This window comes from Papio anubis, chromosome 17 (assembly GCF_008728515.1).
Source record: "Papio anubis isolate 15944 chromosome 17, Panubis1.0, whole genome shotgun sequence".
NCBI lineage: Eukaryota > Metazoa > Chordata > Mammalia > Primates > Cercopithecidae > Papio > Papio anubis.
In genome coordinates this window covers 72075758-72091811 of record NC_044992.1, presented here as the reverse complement: position 1 = coordinate 72091811, position 16054 = coordinate 72075758, and the positions used below count along the sequence as shown (strand labels likewise).

The following is a 16054-nucleotide window of genomic DNA, read 5'->3' as shown; positions in this document are numbered from 1 at the left end:
GCCCTCAGTCAGACTGGGCCAGTGGCCACCTGGCTGGCTCAGACGAGGAAGGTGGTCCTCGCTGTGGGGAAGCCCCTGGCGGGAGCAGGGAGTCTGGGGTGGGAGCCCAGCTGTCCCAGGTAGATGGGGCACTGCCCTCAACCAATCAGCTCCTGGCTGCAGCTGCTGCAGGCTTCATCACATTTGCATAGTGGGCAGGAGTGCACAGTCCTGGGGTGAGGCAGGGCTGGCTTCTCCTCCGAAGATGGCCAGTGAGAAGCTTCTGAGCCTGGGATCCACAGCCCCACCTGCCCTGCCCATTCGCTGGCCGTGGGTGGCTGGGGCACCGTCCCCTCAGGGTTCCTCTCCTGGAGCTCTTTTCCTTGCAGCTCCTGTGCTGGGCACAGATAAAGTGGCCATGGAGTGCAAAGGCCGGGGCTTGGCGCCAGCTCTGCCTTCGGTGGGCGACGGTGCGACCTTGGCTTCTCTGGGCTTCCCTCTCAGGTGAGCGAGGACTAGAGCCCAGCTGTGCCTTTGAAAGGCAAATGCGTGAATGTGGACCGAGGACTTGGAAAGGGGACCATGCTTGTTTGTAAGACACAGTTAGGTTACCACTGCAGGGGTGCCATGTAGAGGACAGAGGGGAAGGCTTGGGTGGGGCACCTCCCTCAGCAGAGCCGGGGAGCAGGGACCTGGCCCTTATCACACAGAGCTGCTGGGCGGGGCTGTCAGGAGTGACTCCAAGGCACAGGTGGGCTGAGGCTGTGACTCAGAGGCCCCGTGGGGCTCGCTGCTGTCAGAGCAGTCCCACACCCACCCCTGTGGGTCCAGGGGTGCCTCAGTTGGGGGGAGGGTCACGTGGCCTGACTGTGTCCTGAGGACTGGGCTGCCAGAGCTCCCTGTGCCTTCTCCCCTGGTGCGGCCAGAAGCCCCCTCCTCTGCCCAGGACAACCTGTGGACGCTGTCCCCCCACACCTTGTGTGAGGCACAGAACCACAGAGAACGGTGCACATATTGCACATGGACAGCCCAATGAACGGTCACAAGACAAACACCCCAGGAGATCAGCACCCAGATAGAGAAACAAGACGCCGGTACCCTGGGAGCTGCCGAAAACTCAGATGCAGATGACAATGACGTTGAACATCTCAGGGAATGCCCCCCACACTAAAAACCCCAGCCACTCACCTCACCGCAGACTGTCGCCCATCCTAGACCAGCTGCCAATGCAATGCATCTCCAAGGGGTACAGCCTGTCCTCCAGAGGGGCATGTACCTAACCCTTGGCTGAGGCACTGTGTCCCAGGGCTGTGATCATGCTCACCGAGGGCTACTGCTTCTCTTCTGTGGGTGGAGGACCAGGGCCTCTCCCACCCCACCATACCCTCCCCTCTCAGCCTCACCCCTCCAGAGGCAGCGTGGAACTTCATGCAGGAAGGGTTGAGGCAAGTGGGGGCAGGGAAAGGTGCCTCTGCCTAGCACTCCTCAGTGCCCTCAGGCCCTCCCAGCATTCTCCCAGCACCTACCCATTGCTCACCCTCCTTCCTGCTCACAGTGGAGGTTCCAGACAAGCTCAAGGCACGGCCTGGAAGATGAGAGGCCGGGGAGATGCGGCAGGATGAGTAAGGGGCGCTGGCACCCACCAGGCTCAGGCACACCCCTGCATGAGCTTCCACCGTCCACCGAGTAAAGACCCTTGATGGGCACTGAGGTCCTCCTAATACCTCCCAACCTACCCGGCTAGCCTTCTTTTTTTATTTTATTTTATTTTATTTTTTTGAGACAGGATCTTGCTCTGTCGTCCAGGCTGGAGTGCAGTGGCACGATCTCAGCTCACTGCAGCGTCAAACTCCCAAGCTCAAACAATCCTCCCACTTCAGTCCCCAGAGTAGTTGGGACTACAGGTGCATCCCACCATGCCTAGCTAATTTTTGTAGAGACGAGATTTTGCCATGTTGTCCAGGCTGGTCTTGAATCCCTGGACTCAAGAGATCCATCCACCTCAGCCTCCCAAAGTGCTAGGATTCAAGGCGTGACCCCTTGCACCCGGCCTGTCTAGTCTTCTTATGCCTGCCCACTCTCTCCATACTGGCCACTAGCCAGAGCCTCTCCTGGACACCTGCTCCCTTTGCCTTCTCTACACTCGCCCTCCCACTACCAACTAACGTCTGCAGGCCTCTCCATACCCTTCCACCAGGAGTGTGCTGAGCCCGCCAGTATGCACTGATGGTTGCATTTGCAGGAATTTTGCAAAGTTTGCAAAAAGGTCGATGGTTAAACACAGCCACCATTAAATTTTAAACTAAGTAAACTTATAATTAAATAAATTATATTTAAAATTGGCAATAAATATTACAAACTCATCACTTTCTAATTATTTTGTTACATTGAACTATTGTCTATATATATATATATATATATTTTTTTTTTTTTTTTTGAGACAGAGTCTTGCTCTGTTGTCCAGGCTGGAGTGCAGTGATTCAATCTCAGCTCACTGAAAACTTCCGCCTCCCAGGTTCATGTGATTCTCCTGCCTCAACCTCCCAAGTAGCTGGGATTACAGATATGTGCCACCACACCTGACTGATTTTTGTATTTTTGGTAGAGACGGGGTTTCACTGCGTTGGCCAGGCTAGTCTTGAACTCCTGACCTCAGGTGACCCAGCTTGGCCTCCCAAAGTGCTGGGATTACAGGCGTGAGCCACCACACCCGGCCTTGTCTATGCTTTTGAGGTGTATTCGAATCTATTGCACTATCATGGTGGGAGTAGTATAACATATACTATTGTGCTAGGCCGGGTGCTATGGCTCACACCTGTAGTCCCAAGACCAAGGCAAGAGGAGTTCAACCATCTCTACGAAAAAAAAAAAAAAAAAAAAAAAATTAACTGAAGTGTGGTGGTGCAGGAAGTATCGCTTGAGCCCAAGAGGTCGAGGCTGCAGTTACCTGTGATCGTGCCACTGCACTCCAGCCTGGGCAACAGAGCAAGACCCTGTCTCAAAAACAAAACAACGGTGTGCTAGTGTTCATGGTCTCCCAATGAGTGAGGTCGTGTCACAGGCAGCCTCAAATGTACCCAGCTGGGAGTATTACGGGATCGCCTCCCTCACCCCAGCTGCATCTGGGGTGTGGGACTCAGGCAGGGCCGGAATCACTGGCTGTTCACAACACCATCCCCCCTCTTCCGACCTGGCAGCCAGACACCCCGATGAGTTCGGGCAGGGCGGCCCTTAGTTTTCTTGCTCCCTCCCTCTCAGATACTTGCAGAACACTAGGGAGGCCGAGGGAACCCTAAATACGACCCTCAGCTTGTCCAGGGTCTTGTGATGGAGAAATGTGGCATGGTGGCCCTCGCGTGTGTGTGCAGCGCCTGCAGGTGTCCCGCCCAGCGCCTCCTGCACGATAGTTGCAGGCTGGACCCGAGGGTCCCGGCCCATCCACCGTGGTCTCCTCCCCGGTGCCCCTCAGTACCCAGAGGTCCCGCTTGCCCCAGACATTGCCCCAGGCTCCCCTCCCTTTCTGACGCCGTTGTGCCAAGATGCCAGGCCGCTGAGGTCTGGAACCCTGGCGGAAAAGCCAGGGTCCCTGGCCTTGGGTGGCCGGAAAGGCTCCGCAGCTGCTGGGGATAGAGACGCCGGGCCAGGCTAAGGGCTCTCGCCCCGTCTAAACAGCCTGCCCTGGGGAGGGCCAGGCTCCTCTCCCGCGCCCACGCGCTCTCGGCAGGGTCCGGCTCCAGGCCTGGCGGGCGCGGCCTCCCTACCGGACGCGTGCGGGAGGGCGGCCAGGCTAAAGCGCTGGGGCCAGGAGGGCACCCGCCGGGCTGCTGCCTACGGGAGTTGGGGTAGAAGCCGCCGCGCCCGCGCGCGGGTAATTTCTCCCGAGGCGCGTTCCAGCCGGTGGAGCTGCTGGCGCAGACCCCGTGTGGGGACCAGCAAGGCTAACCCCTCCCGCACCCTGTGGTCGGCAGAGCACGCGAGGGGCCGCGAGCCGCGTGGGTTTGGGGGCGCCGTGGCAGGCGAGCGGGGCCGGCAGAGCGGGAACCCGCACACGCTCCGCGCGGAGCCGGGGACAGGCGCGTGCGGGCCGCGGGGTCCCTCTGGCGCCAGGAAGCGGCGGCCGAAGGACACAAGAGCTCGCAGCCCAGGCTCAGGGAGGCGTAAAGGCCGAGACGCTGAATGCAGACGGCGGGAGCTCGGGGGCTGGGGGGTGGGAAGAGGCCGCTGTCTCTCAAAAAAGTCTCCATCGAGCCGGCCTCTGCTCCCGCCCGCCGGGCGGACCCCCGATCCCTGCACCCAGGGCTGCCCGTGGGTCTGTGCGGGCTGGGGACCCCCTCCCGACACCCAGCCCCCGGCTGCGCGCAGGGAAAGGCTGCAGAACGCAGGGACCACGGAAGCCGGGGGCGGCGGGGAGGGGTCGGTCAGGTGGCCCCCGGCTCTAGCCCGGCCCGGCAGTCTCGGAGCCTCAGTTTCCTTCTCTGTACCACGGGAACATGGACGGAGGGATTTCCGAGGCTTTGACCGCACTAATCGCCGCGGGGCGGGGCGGCGGCGCCAGCCCTGGTCCTGAGCCCCCAGCCTGGCGCGGGAACCCGGACGGGGATCTCGGGAGCAGAGTCCCGCGGTCCAGAAGGCGCGAGCGCGCGGGTGCCGGGTGGGGTGTCTGAGCGAGCGCGGAGCTTCTCAGGTGGACGCCCCCAGCCACCTCTGGGACCCTTCCTGCTGGCCTTCGAGCCTGAGAAGTGGGCGCGGCTGGACGGAAGGGAAACAGCCCCCCACGCACAGGTGGACACCCGGGGATACCGGGCGCGCGCGGCGCCTGGCAAGGGGAAGCTGCTGGGGACGCGGGCGGCTGCTCCCGCGGGGCCGCCTTCCAAAGCGCCGCTGGCTCCGCGCCTTCCCAAGGCCGCTACGAACGTCCAGCCCCGGCGACGCCGCCTGCCCACGATCGGCCGGCTCCGCGGACAGGAAAGGCTCGATCCGCTAGGGCGGCCTCCGAGAAGTCCCCAGCGCCCCTCCCGCACGGAGTGGGGGCTGAGAGACCCCGGGGACGGGGCCGGGTCCACAGAGCCCACGAGCTGGGGGAGGGGAGGCGCCGGGGGCCCCGAGCTGTGGGAAGTCCCTGGACCCAGGCTGCCGGGCGGCTTCTCAACAGCACACGGACATCTAAGAAACGCGGAGCGGCCCGGTGACCCCCGCTCTGGACTTAGTGGCGCCGCGAGGCCCCACTCCGGGCCTCTGACCACCGGGCACTCGGGTGTTCATCTGGGTCCTTGCGGACCCAGCCCGGCTCCAAACGCCCCCGGCCCGAGGGTGTTCAGGGCAGCCAGGAGGGCCGAACCGAATTCTGTCTCCCGGACCCGCGGTGGCTTCCCGCCCGCCTGGAGCCCCGTCGGAGGTTCGGGGACACCACGCAGGTGGTCCATCCTCGAGTCCGGGCCGGAGCCCGACCTCCTTCCCCGTGAGCTCTCGGAGCCTTCGGGGCAGCGGCGCCGGCCCAGACGGGGGCGGGGGAGGAGGGGGCTGCGGCAGCGCCCAGAAGGGCGAGGGGACGCGAGCGGAGGCAGCCCCGGTGGCGCGCTCGTGAGACCCCCGCCGCGCCGCGGGCCCGGGCCGCAGACAATTAAAGCGGGATTCCTCCCCCGCTGACGTCGGCGGCGCGAGGCCCCTCCCGCGGCGGCATAAAAGGCGCGGGCTCCGCAGCGCAGGCGGCAGTGGGGGCCTGACAGCGCGGCGGTGTGGACCGCGCGGCCGAAGAGCGCGGCGCCCAGAGCGCGGTCCGCTCGCGGAGCCACAGCCCGAGCCGGCTGCCAGTCGGAGCCGAGCCCCAGCCGAGCCGAGCCGGGCCCGGAGCGCCCGGTGCCCGCAGCCATGCTGGCCGGCCGCGCCGCGCGCACCTGTGCGCTGCTCGCCCTCTGCGTCCTGGGCGCCGGGGCCCAGGATTTCGGGCCGACGCGCTTCATCTGCACCTCGGTGCCTGTGGACGCCGACATGTGCGCCGCGTCCGTGGCCGCCGGCGGCGCCGAGGAGCTCCGGAGCAGCGTGCTGCAGCTCCGCGAGACCGTGCTGCAGCAGAAGGAGACCATCCTGAGCCAGAAGGAGACCATCCGCGAGCTGACCGCCAAGCTGGGCCGCTGCGAGAGCCAGAGCACGCTGGACCCCGGAGCCGGCGAGGCCCGGGCGGGCGGCGGCCGCAAGCAGCCCGGCTCGGGCAAGAACACCATGGGCGACCTGTCCCGGACACCGGCCGCCGAGACGCTCAGCCAACTCGGGCAAACTTTGCAATCGCTCAAAACCCGCCTGGAGAACCTCGAGGTCCGCGCGCGCCCTCCGGCTCCGGTTCCCCCTCCGGCTCGCTCTCCCCTATGCCCTCCCCTACCTCGTTCCCTACCCGGCCAAGCATCCCCCACCCCCGCCTCAGTAGCGCGCGGGTGCCCGGCCGGTGCCTCCCCGCACCTGCGAGGCCCCGCGGCGGCCACTCGCCCCAGCTCCCTGCCAGGCCGCCCCCGCAGTCGCCCTGAGGGGACCGCGCCGCGGGCCTTCCAGCACGGTCCCCGCGCCTCGCCTAATGGTGTGGTTTCCCCCGCCCTTGCACCCCGCAGCAGTACAGCCGCCTCAATTCCTCCAGCCAGACCAACAGCCTCAAGGATCTGCTGCAGAGCAAGATCGATGAGCTGGAGAGGCAGGTGCTGTCCCGGGTGAACACCCTGGAGGAGGGCAAGGGGGGCCCCAGGAACGACACCGAGGAGAGGGTCAAGATCGAGACCGCCCTGACCTCCCTGCACCAGAGGATCAGCGAGCTCGAAAAAGGTACTGGGGCCAGGGGGAGCCGTGCTGCCTGCCCCCGCCTGCTTGCCCGACCCTGCCTCTGTCCTGATCCCTAACAGCCCAGCTCTGCACTGTGCAAGCCCCAAGCCGCCCCCCTAACTCCGACCCCTGCAGCCCTTTCTCATCCACCGCACCCCTTCCCAGGTTCTGGGCTTCTCGTCGGTGTTTCTAGCAGGGCTGGGTACCCTGGGCTGGGGCTGTCTCTAGGAAAAGGGAGCAGAGGAAGGGATTGCATAGTGCCCCCTCCCCCATCCAGACACACTCACACACTCGCTGGATTTTTCAAGTCTGATTTGTTTAATCCTCAGTAACTTTGCACAGTGGCTGTTGCTGGCCCAAACCCTCCCTGCTTAAGAAAGGCTCTCTGTCACTGGTCCCCAGCCTCAGCGGACAGCAGGGTGCAGGCTGGGGCTGGGTGCTCTGGGTCCCCCGGCCGCTGAGGCTAAGCAGGTTTCTTCCCGGCTACCATGCCCCTGGTGTCCTCTCAGGGTCTCCCGCTCCTCCCCACTTCTGCCCTGAACCCTTACCCTGAGGTTTTCTCTTCTGAGTGACCCAAGCCCTGGCATCTTTCAAACCCCTGAAGTTTCTCAGTCACCAACTCAGGCCAGTCGGCCTGTCACCCGGGGCTCCTCAAACAAGGTTGTAAAAGAGGGGGGGTGCCCGGTGCGGAGCAGGGCCATGTGACCCTGCTCAGACCGCAAAATGTGCCGGACAGATTTAAACAGTGCCATCTTAAGGCTTGTTATGTAACTGAAAAACAGATCAGAAGAAGGAAGGACCTCAGGAGGGAGGGAGAGGGAAGGAGGGGAGATTGGGGAATGAAAAACACACCAGAGAAAGGCCAGGGGCTGGGTCCCTCCCCATCCCCCATTGCAGGCCTCAATGGGTGGGGGGAGCCGTGGGGGTGCTGCACTGAGGGGGCTTGCCCTGCTCTGCTCCCTGCCAGTTGGTTTAGAGGAGGGGTGGTTGCTGGCCGGGCAGGATGCCTTCTAGAAATAATTTTTGGCCTGGAGAACTGGTTTCTTTCTGGGCTTCCTGGGAGGACCACGGCCGCTCACCCAGGGGTTGGCCGGGGGGTGTGCGTTCCTGGGCTCTGGGCCTGGTACTGGTGCCCATTGCTGGCTAAGAATGTTTTGCCTGGAGTCAGTCACACCATACCCAGGGTGCCACAGTATATGGATGGGCTGTGGGGGCTGGCGCTCACTGGAGAAGTGGCCGGCAGGGAAGGGGGAAGGTGGGCCTTGTGGAAGGGGAGGCCACGAGGCCTGGAACCTGAGCTATGAGGATGCTCGCTCACCTGAGAGTGTGGCGGCATCCTAGAGCAGTCACCTTGGGGAGCCCTGGCTCCCGGAGTGCTCCCAGCTCCTTGCTGCCCTGCCCTCTCAGCAGGGTTCCAGGCAGAGTCCCTGGAAGGGCCTTGGAGGTTGGGAGCTGCCCAGCCTCACACCCTAGAGGCATTGGTGGGTCAGACGCACGTCTGGCCTGGAGGGAAGCGTGTGGGCATCAGGGCCTGGCTGCTGGGTGGGGAGGCAGGAGCAGGGCCCGGATCGATCGAGGAGGGGCTCTGCGCCCCACCCCGTCCTGGAATCAGGTCGGTTACTCTCAGGGTAGCTAGCCTCGTTCCTCCTCTGCAGCCACCCCTGCTCCTTGGGTTGACTAGGTATGCCCTCGCTTGGCGGCTGTCCCCATTCCCTTCTCAGGAATTCCCTTCGCAGCCCAGTGTAGATGCGGCAGCCCACCAGGCGCTGCACCCCACCCCCACCTCCGCAGGGATGCCAGCATGTGGGAGTGACAGCCGGCCAGACCCGGAGTGCGGAGAGCTTCGGTCAGCTCTTTACGGATGGCCCTGTGCCTTGGGGCAAAGTACTTGACCTGGGAAGCCACCCGCTCTGCGTCTCCAGAATGGAGACCGGAGCCTGCCGTGGCCACATCACAGAGCTTGGTGGGGACCGAACTCAACTCAGACACTGATAAGCACTTCACGCAGGTGCACATGTCAGGACTGTGTCCTCCGCAGGTCAGAAAGACAACCGCCCTGGAGACAAGTTCCAGCTCACGTTCCCGCTGCGGACCAACTATATGTATGCCAAGGTGAAGAAGAGCCTGCCAGAGATGTACGCCTTCACTGTCTGCATGTGGCTCAAGTCCAGCGCCGCGCCAGGGGTGGGCACTCCCTTCTCCTATGCTGTGCCCGGCCAGGCCAACGAGCTGGTCCTCATTGAGTGGGGCAACAACCCCATGGAGATCCTCATCAATGACAAGGTAGAGCACCCCCCGGCTCACAGGACGGCAGCGCGAGGCCCCAGGGCCCCAGCTGATGTCGCATGCTAGGACGGGGCTATGGTGGCCTCAGATGTTGATGGGACCCCAAGGAAAGTGTTTGCCAGCTGGGACTGAGGGAGGGGGAGGGTGAAGACCAAGAGAAGTGGAAGGAGCACCCTCACCTGTACTGGGAGAGCAGGGAGAGCTGGACCTTCCCAGTTGCCACCTGGGGTGGGTATGGGAGAAGGCAGAGAACGATCCATGGGGCCTGGCCCTGCCTGATGATATGGTCTGGACTCCTCCAGCAGCTGGTCTTGGAACTGGCTTTGCTCCTTCATAGCAGGGGCCCAGGGATGCTCTAGGCTGATGAGGGGGCCTTAGAGATTTTGCCTGAGTCCAAGTCTATCCCACTCAGCCCCCTAACTCTTGGGAGGAGGACAGGTCTGTGTGACCCCTTGGAAGAGGACAGCACGGGCGGCCTTTCCCTCTAGTGAACCTTCTCCATCCTCCCCTGTTAGCTATGAAACTAGCTGCCAGCTTTCAAACTGCCTTGACTGCAGGCCAACAGTGGTAGTCAGTGGCTAAAACCAGGGCTGGGAAGTGGATTCCACATCCTTGTTCCTGTTGCTCTTCCCCACAAAGGGCTGTGCCGTTCTGGGCCGCCTTTCCCCAAGCAAAAAGGGTGTGAAGTTTCTTTCCTCGCTGCTGGACTGTCATCCTTCCCCCCTGGAATGGCAGCAGGAGAGTGAAATTCCAGGTCGGAGGCTGGTCTCAGCTTTAAAAGGCGTTGTACTCTGACATCTCTCAGATCCTCGGCAAAGGCTTGCCATGTTGTAGAGCGAGAGGGTGTAACAGCTAGAGATGGGATGTTGGAAGAGAGAGGAGAGGCCAGCAAGCAGGCTGCACAGGTGTCTCATGGAGGCCTGAGAGGTAGCAGTGAACTCAGACACCAGGGACGGCTCTCCCTCCAAGGGCTTGTTGTGTAGACTAGCAAAGAGGGAGGAGGGTGAGTAGGAGTGAAGACTGTGCACCCACATGGCCCTTGGGGGTTCCCTTGGTAGAGCATTACATTTCCTGTGTGATTCTGTACCCCACTCCCAGGCGGGGCTGACGGACGCTGAAGTCTGGGGCAGTAGGTGCTGTGAGAATTCAGTAATAGTTCTTGATATTTACTTTGCAAGTAGAGATAGGAACAGCTGAGGCAGTAAGATTACGGATTCTGGGCTGTACCCACCAGCCGGCATCTGTCATTCTCCTTCCCAGGTGGCCAAGCTGCCTTTTGTCATCAACGATGGCAAGTGGCACCACATCTGCGTCACCTGGACCACCCGGGACGGGGTCTGGGAGGCCTACCAGGACGGCACTCAGGGTGGCAGTGGCGAGAACTTGGCACCCTATCACCCCATCAAGCCCCAGGGCGTGCTGGTGCTGGGCCAGGAGCAGGTACTGTGCTGGATGTGGTGGGGAAGGGGAGAGAGCTCCGGAACCAGAGGCTGGGAAGGGGAAGAGGAGCAAGGAGGGAGGGAGGTGGCTGGAGAAGTGGTTCCCCTGAGAAGCAGCCTGGGGAGCAGGCCGGGCAAGGCCTGTGCCCTGGGTGGACTCGCGCTTGAACTTCCTGCGGGAGTGAGCTTTGGTTTCAACGCCCTCATAGCTGCAGCAACATTTTCTTTGGCATGGGAAGGCCAATTCTGCTTTTAGTGATGAATAATTTAGTTCCTGTGAAGTGGTTTGTCTCCCGTTGGGCATCTAGGAGGGAGACGAAGGGATGGAGAATCTGGGATGTCTATCCCTGTTGGGCAGCTTTAGATGGCATGAAGTGATGTCTGGGCAGGGGCCCCCAGGCCCTGCTGCTATAGTGGTCCGTGGCTGAGGGACCAGCTGCAGGAGGGGCAGAGTCCATCCCCCCAGGAGAAGCTCCAGGGCAGAGGTGGTCGGTGCCATCCCTTTTCTTGGGTCCTCTCAGGGGAGGGACGGATGTAGGGCTGGAGAGTCGGGGACAGGGAGACGAAACGGCACTCAGGAGTGGCCGTGAGAGTCCGTGATGGGGCAGGCACAGAGGCGCTCAGACCCCTGGCCTCGGGATGGGCCCTCAGATCACCTGGCGACCTCTCTACCCTCATCCTCTGTTTTTCTCCAAAGGACACTCTGGGTGGTGGGTTTGATGCCACCCAGGCATTTGTGGGTGAGCTGGCCCACTTCAACATCTGGGACCGCAAGCTGACCCCCGGGGAGGTCTACAACCTGGCCACCTGCAGCACCAAGGCACTGTCCGGCAATGTCATCGCCTGGGCCGAGTCCCACATTGAGATCTACGGTGGAGCCACCAAGTGGACCTTCGAGGCCTGTCGCCAGATCAACTGAGTGCGGCAGGCCAGGCTGAGCCCGCCCGCCCTCACCCCCTGCTTGTGCGGCGATGATCTGTTTCGTGCGTCTCTTCTCTCCCTTTTCCCTAGGAATGAACCGAGGCCGTCGCCCCTGCACATGCACACGCACACAGCCTGGTTTTGTCCTCATGCACACGAAGCAGCCCCTGCTCCCATCTGTCCCTGAGGAAGCCCCACTTCTCTGTAGGAGCCTGGACTCTCTCAGGCGGGCCCCGTTCACAGCTAAAGTGGGCGCTGCGACGTTTTGAACGAGGCAGAAGTAGGTGAGAGCATCTGTGTGTGCGTGTCTACATGTGTGTGTCTACATGTGTGCGTGTGCGTGGCTGGGGGAGGCCTTTTCTTAGAGGACGTACTTCATTTCCTTCTTTCTTTTGTCTTTGGAAAAATCTCATGATGAAAACTCGTATTTGCCAACTTTGTTAGCTGCGTGCGTGCCTTGGGTTGCTGCAACCTCAGTACACGCATTTGTCTTTGTTTGCAAACCTTTTTCAGAGCGACGTATCTTTATATTGATGTAATAAATGCCTTTTAGTGGGTTGTCAAAGGCCAGGGGCGGGGTCTCTCTACAGAGAACTTTTACTTTGTAATGGAAGTGAACTGTCTCTGAAGGGTGAAGGCGGGCTGTGCTGGGATGTGCCCTGTGCTCTCCCGTGGAGGAGAGGGGATGGCTGAGGACACTGGCCCTTACCCCAGAGCCAGGCAGCATCCATCCCTGCTGTTTGCATCTGAGAGCAGCACACGGCCTGGGAGGCCGGCCTGAGTGCCCAGCTCAGTCTGCTCTGCCCCAGGAAGGCCTTGCCCTTGGCCTTCCCACCTGCTCAGATCCTGCAAGGCTGGGGTCTGCCCCTTCTTTCTCGCCTCTGGAGCTGTGCTACTTCAGCCCGGACAGCCCTGAGAGAGGAGCGTCCCACCCACAGCCCAGGAAGCCAGGCCCCAGGGCCCCTCTCCTTTGGCCTCCGGCAGTGCAGACCAAAGGAGACCTTTTAAGGAAAGAAGCTGTGTTTCGCTGAAGACCTGGCCACGTGGGACCACTGGGACTTCAACCCAGCCCGTTGGTGGGAAGGTCCTCTTCGGGGACCTTTGATAGCCGTATCCCTCCCAGCACGCCAGGTGCCAGGTGAGCTGGTTCAGACCCCTCCAAGGGTACTCCGGAGACCTCACACGTGGAGCCAGGCCTGGCCAGGGTAGGGGCCTGAAACCCACTCCTCCATCTCACGGGGCTCACGGCCTACAGCAGCCTGCAAGCTGCCACTGGCCGGTGACACTGACACCTGACCAGTGTCCAGAACCTTTGCCTTTTTTTGTTCCCCGTGAAAAGCAACATGGACATTTCCTTCTAGTCCTTCCAAGGAGGGGAGAGAAGTATGTGTGCGTGTGTGTGTATGTGTGTGTGTGTGTTTGTGTGTGTGTGCACTGAGTGAGAAAGAGAGCAGGCTCGGGAGACCCTGCCCAGGGTAGGGGAGCTTCCTGCTTTGCATCATTTGGTGGTCGCACGCCCCGAGGGCACCCCGACTCTGTCTCCAGGAGTCTCATCAGCAAGCGGCTGACAAGTCTTTCTAGAAATTCTACTGCACTGCCTGGCTCAGCTGCAGCTGCAGACATTTCTGCAGGAGGAGCAGGTGTTTCTGTCTTCTGTTCCTTCTAGGGCCACCTGTCCCCTTAAACACAGGTCCACGTTGTGTCAAGAACCTAGTGCATCTGTGTGTGTCTGTCAGTGTCTCTGTGTCAGTGTTCTCGTGGGTGTCTGCACGGTACCCGGCCGCCGTTCTGCAATGCATCACTCCCGCGGAGGGGGTGCAGATCAGGCGCCGCGCTGCGCGTTGTTGTTCAACAGTAGCTTTTTCTTAGATAATCGTGCTTCATCAGCGCCTGTCAGGTTGTGGCATCCTTGGATCTGCAGGGATCTTCTCTGTTTGCATGTTCCTCGGGGTGGCGTGTTCCTTGCTCCCTGGGTCCGACGTGTGTTCCCGCACCTGCATGGACTGCCCTGGTTCTGTGTTGTGTGCCGAGTGCCGCCCAGTGTTCTGTGACCACCCGTGTATCTACTGAAAATGGCTGGGTAAGCAAGCCAAGGGTGTTGGAGGAGGTCAAGAGAGAGCTCAGTTTCCCTCTCCCCCTCCCCAAACACACCAAGAAGCATTTTTAACGTGTAGGTTGAGAACAAGCCTAAAGGATTCCCGTAGCTGGGAGGCAGCGAGAGAGCTTGGAGTCGCCTCTCTAGACCAGATCTAGCCCCACCCTCACTCCAGCCATCTCGGAGCCCTTGTGCAGGCAACACCCAGTGCGGGCTATGCGGGGTGCTCCCCTGCCAGCACCTCCCACCAGCCCCACCCCTGCCGATCTACTGGACCGCAGACCACCTTCTGCCCCCGTGGGCCAGGTGGGAGCTGTCCGTTCAGGACCACGAGCCATCCTCTGCCCTGACTAGCGAGGGGCAGAGCACACCCCAGTGCTTACGCCTCCACCCCTGCAGCCTCCTGGCCTGCTCACCTTCCTCGCCCCTCCTCTGACCCACCCATGGTGCCAGGGCCGAAGCTGACCTTTAGCTCCCTCCCGCCCCTTGCTAGGGTCTGAGCCAAGCCCCTCGACTCCCTCACTGTGTTGACACTTGGCACTTTGCTGGCCCCGAGAAAGGTCGATGACACAGCCGCAAATCTAATCCACGTAGTTCCCATCTACTCCTTAATCTGATTGATGTTCCCTCTTGCACTGAATAATACATGCCTCTCTCAGGTAAGCCATTTTATAAAACAAGAAGATAAAAAGCACTGTTGAGGCAGTGTTTGCTTTTGCCGAGCTGGTGTCCGACAGCTCCCTGGGTGTCTGGGGTGGGAGAGCTGTTGACAGAAGCTCTCCGGGCCCTCAGGGGCTTAGATCCCACTTGAGTCGTAAGCCTTCTTGCTTTTGATAACACAGTATTATTTCTCTTACTGTAGAAGAAAAAGTTTATTACCAAACAAGAGTATTTTTATGAAAGAAAAGGACAAACCTATAAATTAACTCAACCTATTTCTCCCTTGAAAATACTTTCAGGCTCCACCAAAATGTAGAACTGAAAGCATGTATTTTGGAAGAAAGAGATACATTTTGTATGCTTTCTTTTCCTTTTGTAGATTCCCAGTTTATTTTCTAAGACTGCAAAGATCACTTTGTCACCAGCCCTGGGACCTGAGACCAAGGGGGTGTCTTGTGGGCAGTGAGGGGGTGAGGAGAGGCTGGCATGAGGTTCAGTCATTCCAGTGAGCTCCAAAGAGGGGCCACCTGTTCTCAAAAGCATGTTGAGGACCAGGAGGTAAAACTGGCCATTTACGGTGAACCTGTGTCTTGGAGCTGACTTACTAAGTAGAATGAGCCGAGGATTTGAATATCAGTTCCAACCTTGATAGAAGAAGCTTGGGTTACATGTGGTTCACATTAAGAGGATAGAATCCTTTGGAATCTTATGGCAACCAAATGTGGCTTGACGAAGTCATGGTTTCATCTCTTAAACACAGTGTGTAAATGTGTTCAACTAACGATGGGAAATGTATTACTTCTGTACACAGTGGACTTAAGCGCAATTTGTTGAAAGGGAACAAGTCATTGAAGAGAAAAAAAAAAAAAGCCCAATACTTAGAGTCCCAATTTTGTCTTATTTGCCAAAAAAAGAAAAAAAAAAGCAACCCCCCTAGAGTTGATATTGTTATAATGTATATACTGTATAATATGAAAGAGAATCGATGTATCTTACTTTTTCATTATTTGCTAACCAAAGCTGTACATTTTTCATATGATCTGCAGCCTTTTGGGTATCAAATGGGTCAAAACCATGGGACCTGCCACCTCCCATCAGCAATTCTGGAAATGCACTATTTCTACTGGTATTCTTGCTTTTTTTTTTTTTTTTTTCATTTTTCTTGCTGAAATGACATGAATTGTTGAGTTTATTTTTACACAGTAAAGAGTGGAGAAAGACTGTGGTCTCCTTAGAACGTCTCTTCTTTTCCGAGGCTTGCCAATGCCACCTCCCCCTGCAGCCACCCCTCTTCCCCAGCCAGGTGCAGGTGACCCTCACCCGCAGGGGGTGTGTGCCTCGCTTGTGCATTGCCCTGTGCCTTTTAACAACCCCACACCATCTGGTGACGCTGGATGTTGCATGGAGGGGTCTCCATTTCACAGGGGCAGCTGACAGAGGCAGAGAGTGGCTCAGTGATTCCCCAACTCAGTGAGGCTGCTCGGCCTGGGATATAGGGTCATTCCCCATTCCCTGTCCTCTCCTGGGTGGACTCGCGGTCCATAGCAGGGTCCGGGTTCGAGGTGGCCCAGGCTTGTGCCGAGGCAACTCTGGCAGTCCTCTGCCCCAGCCTGCTAGCAGGTACTTAGCCACGTCTGGTTGCCTTCCCGCTTTGAGAGTCCCAGGAACCTTCCCTGCACTTGTGTGAGAGTGTCTGAGAGTGTCCCTACAAAGGGATAGATGGCCTTGGGAACGCTGGGCCTCGGGCTGAACTTACCTCCCTGTCCCCCTTGTGGACCTGGCTTGACTCTGGATGTGTTTAGAGCTTGCGAGCTATTGCCTCCAAGGGACAGAGTGACCAGGACCCAAGTGCCCTGGGGTGAGTGATTCT

At 59.8% G+C, this 16054-nt stretch overlaps 1 protein-coding gene across 1 annotated transcript; it reads left to right on the top strand.

Annotated features, from left to right (window-relative positions):
* Positions 1-5691: 5691 nt before the first annotated feature.
* Positions 5692-15405, top strand: NPTX1 (neuronal pentraxin 1). Its single transcript, XM_003913540.3, has 5 exons — positions 5692-6291; positions 6579-6786; positions 8822-9066; positions 10330-10509; positions 11206-15405. The coding sequence occupies exons 1-5, from the start codon at positions 5848-5850 to the stop codon at positions 11425-11427; spliced, it is 1299 nt and encodes a 432-aa protein (XP_003913589.1). The 5' UTR covers positions 5692-5847; the 3' UTR covers positions 11428-15405.
* The last annotated feature ends 649 nt before the right edge of the window (positions 15406-16054 follow it).

Coding starts and splice junctions, on each gene's coding strand:
- NPTX1 (XM_003913540.3), top strand. CDS start 5,848: ATGCTGGCCGGCCGCGCCGCGCGCACCTGTGCGCTGCTCGCCCTCTGC. Junction 6,292..6,578: donor CCCGCCTGGAGAACCTCGAG/GTCCGCGCGCGC, acceptor TGCACCCCGCAG/CAGTACAGCCGCCTCAATTC. Junction 6,787..8,821: donor GATCAGCGAGCTCGAAAAAG/GTACTGGGGCCA, acceptor TGTCCTCCGCAG/GTCAGAAAGACAACCGCCCT.